At 37.1% G+C, this 9,643-nt stretch overlaps 2 protein-coding genes across 3 annotated transcripts; one reads left to right on the top strand and one right to left on the bottom strand.

Annotated features, from left to right (window-relative positions):
• On the top strand, positions 16 to 7,221 carry LOC107639003 (calmodulin-binding transcription activator 5). Of its 2 annotated transcripts, XM_016342408.2 has the most exons (15): positions 16 to 127; positions 295 to 491; positions 1,531 to 1,656; positions 2,031 to 2,146; positions 2,473 to 2,561; positions 2,747 to 2,792; positions 3,010 to 3,118; positions 3,424 to 3,540; positions 3,615 to 3,673; positions 4,252 to 4,288; positions 4,382 to 4,638; positions 4,776 to 5,473; positions 5,650 to 6,196; positions 6,380 to 6,688; positions 6,765 to 7,221. In XM_016342408.2, exons 2-15 carry the CDS (start codon positions 416 to 418, stop codon positions 6,825 to 6,827), a joined length of 2,649 nt encoding a protein of 882 aa, XP_016197894.1. In that variant the 5' UTR covers positions 16 to 127; positions 295 to 415; the 3' UTR covers positions 6,828 to 7,221. The 2 variants fall into 2 exon arrangements, with proteins under 2 accessions (XP_016197894.1, XP_016197893.1); XM_016342407.2 differs by having other exon boundaries at positions 4,252 to 4,638.
• LOC107639001 (GTP-binding protein SAR1A) lies at positions 7,423 to 9,416 on the bottom strand. Its single transcript, XM_016342404.2, has 3 exons — positions 9,099 to 9,416; positions 8,840 to 8,971; positions 7,423 to 8,019 (listed from the first exon to the last, which is right to left on the bottom strand). The coding sequence occupies exons 1-3, from the start codon at positions 9,225 to 9,227 to the stop codon at positions 7,699 to 7,701; spliced, it is 582 nt and encodes a 193-aa protein (XP_016197890.1). The 5' UTR covers positions 9,228 to 9,416; the 3' UTR covers positions 7,423 to 7,698.

Below are 9,643 nucleotides of genomic sequence, written 5' to 3'. Positions count from 1 at the left end.
TATTAAATAATAATAATTAGTTATGATAGTAGTTGATAGCAAAAGAGAACAGTGTGTCATTGTTTCAGCTGAGACTATTCTTTCTCTTTTCTTGGAATCCCAACAACAGACCCTTCTCCACTGTCAGGTAAATTTCTCAACTTTTTCGCTTTTTCTGTCTGCCCTTATGATTTTCCACTCTTTTTTTTTCACTCCTTTTTCTTCCTTTATAGATAATATCTTATATTATTAGTTCACTACTTTGGAGTTATTATTGTCTGAGCTTCTGTTCTTCTTCTGTTGCTTGTTTCTAAGGTTGTAAGGTATGCAATTGTTGAGTTTTTTCTTGTGCTGAGAAGAAGAATAAGAAGAAAGGTGTTGTGAAAAGTGGAGAATTTCTCAGAGGTTTGAATTCTTCACCTCTTCTTCATGTTCAATGATGATGGCGCAGCAACCAAGCTTAACGGGTCAACTTGTGGGTTCAGAGATACATGGCTTCCACACATTGCAAGGTACTTGCTTCAATGCATTCTTCTTCACTCTATCACTCTTTTTTGGACTTGGATTATGCATGACTTGGTTGACTTGACCCTCAAAACCTTCCTCAAGTTTCAATTTTGAAATTCCCCCCTTTTGGTTGAAGTTTGAGCTGACTTTGGTTTTTGAAAGTGGAAGTTTGTGATTTTCAGTGCAACCTAGGATTGGAGGCAAAAGGGGGATAAAGGAAGCGTGAAATTGTGAATTGTGGAGTGTGGACTCTTCACTCTTATGGTGTTTTTGAAAGCAACAACGTGATATGGTTTAGGAAGTACTGGTTGTTGTTTATATCTATTGGAGTTCAAAATCTTTTACTATATCAGTAGTAATCATTGATGTTTTGACAAATTATTAAGGGCACTCTGGCAACTTCCCAAGATTTTCTGTTGTTTTTGCTATTAAGGGCACTCTTTCAATGTTTTACACTGATGCTATAGTATTCTTTTACCCTAAAATAACAAAGCATTGTCTATGTGGGGTTAGTTTCACCAATCGAAAGACGTGATAGTGTTCTATAGTGAACTATGTCAATTCTACTAAAATAAAGTTTTGTGAATTCCATGTACTTTCTTCCATATGGGGGAAATTTTTGTGGTATTCTTAAGTAAAAAATGTCTAGATTGAGCAACTGTTACTTGTTAGTTTCTCATTTGGCGATGAGCCGAATATGTCAACTTCATGATTTCCACAAGGTGTTCATACAGCATATTGGAACCTCGATTAAATTCTCATTGCGTGTTTCCAATAAGATGTCAAACTCGCATACTGCTATAGTTTTGTTAGGCTATACCATACTGGAAGGTAACTAATGAAAGGAAATGGTATGAAAGCATAGCTCTGATGTTTGTTTCAATGCAGTTACGTGTATGAACTTGTATATCGTAAGATGGGATTGAAAGGAAGCTGAGCAACTGACTAACTGACAACACATATATTCATTGTGCATGATTTCTCTTGATTGTGTGCCAGCGGTCAACCTATTAATCATTTCTCTTGATTTGTTGTTCTCAATAGACCTGGATGTTGAAAATACCATGGAGGAAGCAAAGAGCAGATGGCTTCGTCCCAATGAGATTCATGCTATACTCTCAAATTCCAAATATTTCACTATCCATGTCAAGCCAGTGAATAAGCCCAAAAGTAATCATATATTATATCTATCGGCATCAGTTTTCTGTTTGTAAATAGATTTTAATATACCACGTTGTTATTTGCAGCTTATTTGTAATTTTTGTAGACTTCTAGGCCCTTCATTCCTGTTGAAGCAATTCTTAGTGAATAGAAAAGATGTTTAAAAGTTGTGTATTGACACATTTATGCATCTTCTAGTGTATTTGTCATGTTCATAAAGTCTCCCTAGAGTTGATTTCTGATATTTCTCTTTCAAAATAAAGATATTTTACTTAGTTGTTTTACATTTAGGTAACAAGTTTTAACTACATTAGACATGGTATATGATGTTGAATAGGGCATAAACCACTAGTGATAATGTTTCTTGTCGTGCTGATAAACAGGTGGTCGTATTATATTATTTGACCGCAAAATGCTTAGGAACTTTCGAAAAGATGGGTACAACTGGAAGAAGAAAAATGATGGGAAAACAGTTAAAGAAGCACATGAGCACTTAAAAGTGAGAATTCTCATTTTCATGCATATTCATTTGTTGTGCTTTCTTCCGTGAATGATATTTTCTTGATGGAAATTTTGATATTTACTTGGTTCAGATATCTCTTATCATCTTGTGTTTGATTTAGGTGTAGGAATAAACTAATAAAGTAGTGTTTGACTATATAATACATTCTTTTTTGCATTGTAAATCTTCAGTTTGTGCAAACTTTACTTCTTTTTTGTTACACTTGAAGTCTGATGCTAGATAGACTCAGTAATGAATGATGCACATATTATCTGATCTTTTACATTCTTTTTGGTCATTCTGTTTTTCGTTGCATCTTTCAGGTTGGTAACGAAGAAAGGATACACGTATATTATGCACATGGCCAAGATAACCCAGGACTTGTTCGTAGATGTTATTGGTTGCTTGATAAGTATGTATATCAATGTTTAGCTTTATCTCTTAAGTCCCCAAATCCAATGTCATGCATGCCTATATTCTGAACTATGAATCAATATGCAAAGGAATTGGTGGTTATGTATTTCTTGCATATTTTTCAATTAAACTTGAATAGAAGCACATAGAATTGTCTTACAATTGTATTTATTTTCATTTCAGGAGGCTGGAGCACATAGTCCTTGTTCATTATCGTGAAACACAAGAGGTTGTGTAAATCATTTTCCTTCTTGATTTGTCCTCTTTCTGAATCTATTTTTCTGTAAAAGCTTAACTAAAAAAGGATGCTTTTAAAAAAAGAGGCTTATTCAAACGCATCCTATGTTTATAAGAGAAAGAGAAAGTCTCACACACTAATGCTTAATGTGTTACATGCTATACCTTTTGATCTGGTTAATGAATATAATTAACATTTTATCATACAGTCACAAGTTTCTCCTGTCACACCTGTAAATTCTCATTCTAGTTCAGCCTCTGACCAACCATGGTTATCAGAAGAATTAGACTCTGGGACCAACACTGCTTATGCCAGTGGTAAGAAATACAATTCATACTCTTCAGGTTATCAATATGAACAACTTTTATTACATTTCTTTGAAGCCGGAGACCTTTTAAATGCAGATGTTAAGGGTTTTTAGTGGAAAAATATAGAAGGAAATTTATTGGAAGAGCACATACAATGCACATATGTCTTTAGTCATCAAACATTTTTATTCCTCCCACTACCACCATTTGTGTTACTTTTAGTTTATGCTGCTATGTACCAGTGCTGCCATCTTGGTTTATGTAGTTTTGCTTCCCTTGACTAGGTATTATGTTTTCATTCCTTTTATAAACAGGATTTAATGACAGTTTGACGGTTGAGAGTCATGAAATGAAGCTTCATGAGCTTAATACACTTGAATGGGATGACCTCGTGCTTTCAAACGACAACACCTCTACTATAGCCACTAGTGGTAATTGTTTGTGCTCTATTACTTGTTGGGAAAAAATCTTGTGACTCTATTACTTCAAATTTATCTTTTTGCAGGAAATGTTCAATCCTTTAATCAACAAGACCAAAGTTTTCTGAAAGGGAGCTCTGGCAATGTAAGATGATATATTTTCTTTTAAAAAAGGAAGTGAATCACCATTAACAAAAGGATAAAATATGCTCTTAAAATAAAAAGAACGAACAAAATGAAATATTCAAGAATGCAGCAAAAAAGCCGCACAAAAACTACAAGAATCTGGGCTATTATTACTGCTTTTAAATTCATCTTTCGAATCAGTCATCCTCTTCATAGAATCTTTGTAAAAGGAAGGGCTTTATTGAATTTGATTGACATAATTCCGTAGATGCTTGGGCCTTTTGCATGTATAATGTCTCACTGCTGAATTTTATCCATTAGTATCACTGAGTTCAAAATTAGTTTTCCTTCATAATTTTTGAAATCATCAACAATGACGAAGGCATGGTTGTTTGGTGTTCTTCCCTCCCCTCCCCCCCAACCATGCACGCAGGGCCCTTGTTTATGTTGGACTAAGTATTACAACTATTTTGTGGAGGCTGGAGAACCTGGTTTCATATATTATATATTTGTAAATAGACAGTAAAAGTACATAACTTTTTTGTTGGTATAGATTAAATTGTGTTGCTCATTTATTTCCTCTTGTTTTTCTACCAGGTAGCGAGCAATTTGGTTCCAGAAATTCATTCTTTCAGTAAGTTAGCTCAGCCAATTGCTGAGAGCAATAGTGTTCCTTATAGTATTCCGGATAGTGTTGATTTTCAGAGGACTTCTCCTATCTCTTTAGCTGGTGTTGATTCCTCGAACACTCTGGTAAATCCAAGCTTGCAAAGTCAGGACAGCTTTGGAATGTGGATAAACAATATGATATCTGATTCGCCACCTTGTTCTGTTGAGTCAGCTCTTGAATCCTCAATTTCTTCGTCGGTTCAGGGGCAATATTCATCACTGGTGGCTGGTAATCAGCTATCTTCTCTGCCTGAACAAGTATTTACTATCACTGATGTGTCCCCGACATGGGCTTCTTCCACCGAGAAAACTAAGGTTTGCTTCTGCTATATAATATTTACTTGCGAAATCTGGGTCTTCGTGAGGAGTATTGTTAAAAATGGCATTTTCAATGTGTTATCATGTGTAGCACAGTTATGACTAAACTTTCTGAGTCCCTTTGCTTTTTGCAGATCCTTGTAACTGGTTTATTTCATAATGACTATCAACACCTTGCAAAGTCCAATCTATATTGTGTCTGCAGTGATGCAAGTATTCCTGTAGAAACTGTTCAGCTTGGAGTCTATCGATGCTGGGTATCGCCGCATTCTCCTGGATTTGTGAATCTCTACTTGAGCTTTGATGGCCGTAAACCAATTAGTCAAGTTGTTAACTTTGAGTATCGGACACCACTATTGCACGATCCTACTGCTTTTATGGAACAGAAATATGACTGGGAAGAATTTCGACTTCAAATTAGGCTTACTAATTTGCTCTTTGATACAAAAAAGAGCCTTGATATTTTCTCTAGTAAAGTGTCACCCAAGTCGCTGAAAGAGGCTAGGAAATTTGCCTTTAAAACATCTTTTATTTCTAAAAGCTGGCAATATCTGATGAAATCAACCGAGGAAAATACAATTCCGTTTCCACAAGCAAAAGATGACTTGTTTCAAATTGCTTTGAAAAACAGATTAAAGGAATGGCTTTTGGAACGAATCAGCTTAGGTGTTAAGACTACTGAACATGATAAACAAGGGCAAGGAGTAATCCATTTGTGTGCAATTCTGGGATATACTTGGGCTGTTTCTTTATTTTCATGGTCCGGCTTGTCTCTTGATTTCCGTGACAAATTTGGATGGACAGCTCTACACTGGGCAGCATATTATGGAAGGTTTGATACACAAACCCTACTTGATTTAAGTATCAGCTCGTCTGTGAGTCGGCAACCGCATTTACCTAAATGGCTTCATTGTTTTTGTTTTCAATTATTTTGTTATAATCTATTGATGAATGATGAAAGTCAATGAACTTTTCATTGTTTATTCTATTTTGAAATTGTGTCTGCAGGGAGAAAATGGTTGGAACTCTTTTGTCTTTTGGGGCGAAGCCAAATTTGGTCACAGATCCAACTCCCCAAAATCCTGGTGGATGTACTGCTGCTGATCTTGCTTATATTAAGGGCTATGATGGGTTAGCGGCTTATCTTTCAGAAAAGTCTCTGGTCGAGCAAGTCAATGACATGAGCCTAGCCGGAAATATCAGTGGCCCACTGGAAACCACCACAGTGGATATAGGAAACACTGAGAACCTTACCGAGGACCAACTGTACCTCAAGGAGACACTGGCATCTTACCGCACTGCAGCTGAGGCAGCAGCACGGATACAATCTGCATTTAGGGAGCACTCTCTAAAATTGCGATCTATGGCAATTGAATCTTTAAGTCCAGAGGATCAACAACGCCAGATAGTGGCAGCAATGAAGATCCAGCATGCTTTCCGCAACTATGAGACAAGGAAAATGATGGCAGCTGCTGCTCGAATCCAACATAGATACCGTACATTTAAGTTGAGAAGAGAATTTCTCCACATGAAACGCCAGGTTATTAAAATTCAGGTATGAGCTACTCTTCCTCCATGAAAATTGATTGTTTATTAACATGACTTGTTCAACAAGTCATGAGGGTATTCTCATCCAAGGACTTGTGCACATTTGACCGGTTGATTATTTTCCTTCTACGTTGCGTCTTATTATAGTTTACATTGAGGAGGAAAATTAATTGCATGTATTCCAATGCAGGCTGCTTTCAGGGGATTTCAAGCCAGGAAGCAATATCGCAAAATTATTTGGTCTGTTGGAGTGCTTGAGAAAGTAATCCTGCGTTGGCGTTTGAAGAGAAAAGGTTTCCGTGGTCTCCAGGTCAATCCTGACCAAGAAATGAAAGATGAGACACAGGGAAGCGACATAGAGGAGGACTTCTTTAGGACTAGTAGGAAACAAGCTGAAGAACGTGTTGAGAGGTCTGTCGTGCGTGTACAAGCCATGTTCCGTTCTAAGAAGGCACAAGAAGAGTACAGAAGGATGAAGCTGGCACATAATCAAGCACAGGTGACTTATATGTGCGAATTTTGTTGATATGATTTGATTTCACTTGTTTACTGAATTTTAGATTTGCTTTGTGCAGCTGGAGCTTGAATTTGAAGAACTACTGATTTGTGGAGATGACATGATAACGGAGAAGCAGTAAACTTGTTAAGAGTTCTGTAACAAACTAGTGATAGGTTGGTGCTATTTTGTATAGTCTGTATGTATATCTTGTAAATTTATCAGTGTAGATTTTAATTCATGAACCTTTCAAAATGCTTTGATGTATATTCAATGGATCATGTATGAAGCTTTCATGTGCAGTGTAATTTAACTCTATGGTGGGTGATTCTGATGAAGATTTTTCTTAAGGAGCACCCCTTCTAGAGTTGAATAGATATCATTATTGTAAGAGCCGACTACCTGCATGATCTTATATGGCTCCTAAACCTATCCCTTCTGTCCAAGTGTAGCATTAATATTTCTTACAACAATTAGAACAATTGATGGAAATTATGGTGATGATTGAATAAAATATGGTGGTTGGGTGTGCATCATATCATTTTTTGACAATTAATTTCTGATAAGATTTCGGCCAGCTACCAATTTGTTTCCATAGTTAGAATTATGTGGTCATGTGGAGCTAGGCCTTTGTTTAAACGTTGATGGAGTTATAGTTGGCATTATGAGATATGTAATTGTTTGAGCAATATATAGGAGAGACATCACAAATGGGAACTATGAAAATGTTATGTCCATTGCATGGAATAAGGATTTAGCTATAACCTATAATAGTTTTTATTAATGAGGCCCGGTACCAAACTACGATATTGAAGCAGTAAATTAGCAAGCATGTTTTCAGAAATATAAAGAATGAAAAAAAAATAAGAAAAAAGGCAATACTACTCATTTAAGTATGAATTCTCCAGGGGTAACCACCACCCTGGAAACTACACAGCCAAATGCTGATATTCAATCCAGTTGAAGGTAAATCAACAACACTGAGGATACTTATTTGTCTATATCTTCTTTCATCATTTGATGTACTGAGAAAGCCACTTAAAGCCTTCGCCATACCCCATCTTGCGGACAATACTGCACATGAACACCTCCAGAGGGCGGAGGTTGGAGTCGGCGAGATTGACCTTTCCCTTGCCTGTGGTGAAGTTGGTCAGTCCCATGTGGTAACGCAGCTCCTCCTCCGATGCAGCATAAGGTATGTCAATCTTGTTTCCCAATATAAGGAAAGGTACTTTCGCCAGTGACTCATCTGCAAGAAGAGCATCCAGTTCCTTCTTTGATTCTGCAAACCGTTCCTTATCATATGCATCAACCAGATAAACCACAGCATCCACCTACATCAAATAAAATTTACAGTTCAACCTGCTAGTCCAAGGAGAAAAACTATATACTCCAAAGATTAGGACTAAATGTAACTCGGCCTATGTTTACGTAGCCAGTCCCAATCCCTGCGACAGCCAACATAAAACTGTGTCGCATAGCAACGCATGGCTAGGATGACATTTTTAAACCATGTTGCCAACCTCATCTAGTGGGAAACGGCTTTGTTGATTAAATATTAGGATAAATAAATGTGAGATAATAGACATCACAGAACAAAAGCCAGTGGCACATTCCTTCTATCTATAAAATACTCCTTGAATTCAATTTTATCTGTCACTATTGCGGTCACTTTTCGCCACATACTTGGATCAATTTTAGCTCACAGCATGCATGCATGCATAAATTGGCTTAACTAGGAGGTTCCATTGGCTTAACTAGTCAAAATTGTAACCGAACAATCACTGAATTGTGGTTGAATTGAAAGGTATGTTATCTAAAACAATAATAATTCATGGTCTAACCAGTTTAACTAGAAGGTTGGTCCAACTTTTAAAACAATGGTCAGAAACATAAAAAACAGGAATCACAATAAGAAAACTTAAATTTCCAAATTTTAAGCGAACCACCCTACACAATATGAATAACAAGACAACACAATTAGAAGAGTGGCATTGAAAGCTTGAAACTCATCATCAAAGCCACCAATGAGCATGGAGCTCAGCTGGAGGAGACTGTTATAAGCAACTATGTTATAAAGGAGAGCTTTGTGGTTCAATCCTCCAATACCTATGGTGACCCCATGAAAAAGGAACAAAGAAACTAAGAATTAACCTGAGCATAATAGTCCCTCCAGACTCTGCGAGCAATCTGGTGTCCCCCCAAATCAAAGGCTTTGAATTTGATCTTCCCAATACTCAACTCCTCCGAAGTTGGGTATTGAGTTGGTTGATGCTGAACTAACCTCTGCAACAACAACAACAACGACAACAAAGAAAACACACAAATTTCAAAACTTGTTCAACAATTGCTTCATAAATTGATCAATCAATTAATTAGTTAATTTAAAAAAGTTTAGATTAAATAAACCTACCTCGTCTTTGAGCATGTGAAGCAAGGTGGTCTTGCCAGCATTATCAAGCCCTAGGAACAAGATTTTCGCTTCCTTTTGCCACAGACCCAGTGATGCCAAAATTCCATAGAACCAATCAAAAAGAAACATTTTTTTTCTCTCCGAAACAAAAAAATTTCCTAAGCCTGAGAGTTTTCAGGCGACGACTTCGCCGGAATGTGCAACCGGCGACGGAAAGAAAGACACAGAAAACGAAAAGAGAAAAAAAATTAAATTTTTGTTCACTTGGGTAATTTTTTAGTCAAATTATTTTATTTTTTGGAATGTATATAGGTGACGCTGGGTACTGGTTACCGATGTGGCAGGTAAAGGTGACGCTGTGGTGTGACGTGTTGCCGTCGAATGCTTGACTTGGAAAGTTAAGGGGAATGATGAGGTGACTGGAAGAGCCGGTTGTTGGGCAGGTGTGCTACGTGTAAGCGTTTGGTTGGGTGGTACGCGTCACTGGGTTTGACACAGTGAGAGCGAGTGCTTGCGTGTATGAAGAGGGGGCGAATATGTTTATT

Source organism: Arachis ipaensis, chromosome B04, assembly GCF_000816755.2.
Source record: "Arachis ipaensis cultivar K30076 chromosome B04, Araip1.1, whole genome shotgun sequence".
In the NCBI taxonomy this organism is placed as follows: Eukaryota; Viridiplantae; Streptophyta; class Magnoliopsida; order Fabales; family Fabaceae; genus Arachis; species Arachis ipaensis.
The sequence above is the reverse complement of the archived record's forward strand: the minus strand, read 5'-3'. Positions and strand labels throughout refer to the sequence as shown.

Coding starts and splice junctions, on each gene's coding strand:
- LOC107639001 (XM_016342404.2), bottom strand. CDS start 9,227: ATGTTTCTTTTTGATTGGTTCTATGGAATTTTGGCATCACTGGGTCTG. Junction 8,972..9,098: donor TTCACATGCTCAAAGACGAG/GTAGGTTTATTT, acceptor TTGTTGTTGCAG/AGGTTAGTTCAGCATCAACC. Junction 8,020..8,839: donor GGAGGGACTATTATGCTCAG/GTTAATTCTTAG, acceptor TATTTGATGTAG/GTGGATGCTGTGGTTTATCT.
- LOC107639003 (XM_016342407.2), top strand. CDS start 416: ATGATGATGGCGCAGCAACCAAGCTTAACGGGTCAACTTGTGGGTTCA. Junction 3,541..3,614: donor CTCTACTATAGCCACTAGTG/GTAATTGTTTGT, acceptor ATCTTTTTGCAG/GAAATGTTCAATCCTTTAAT. Junction 3,674..4,251: donor TGAAAGGGAGCTCTGGCAAT/GTAAGATGATAT, acceptor TTTTTCTACCAG/GTAGCGAGCAATTTGGTTCC.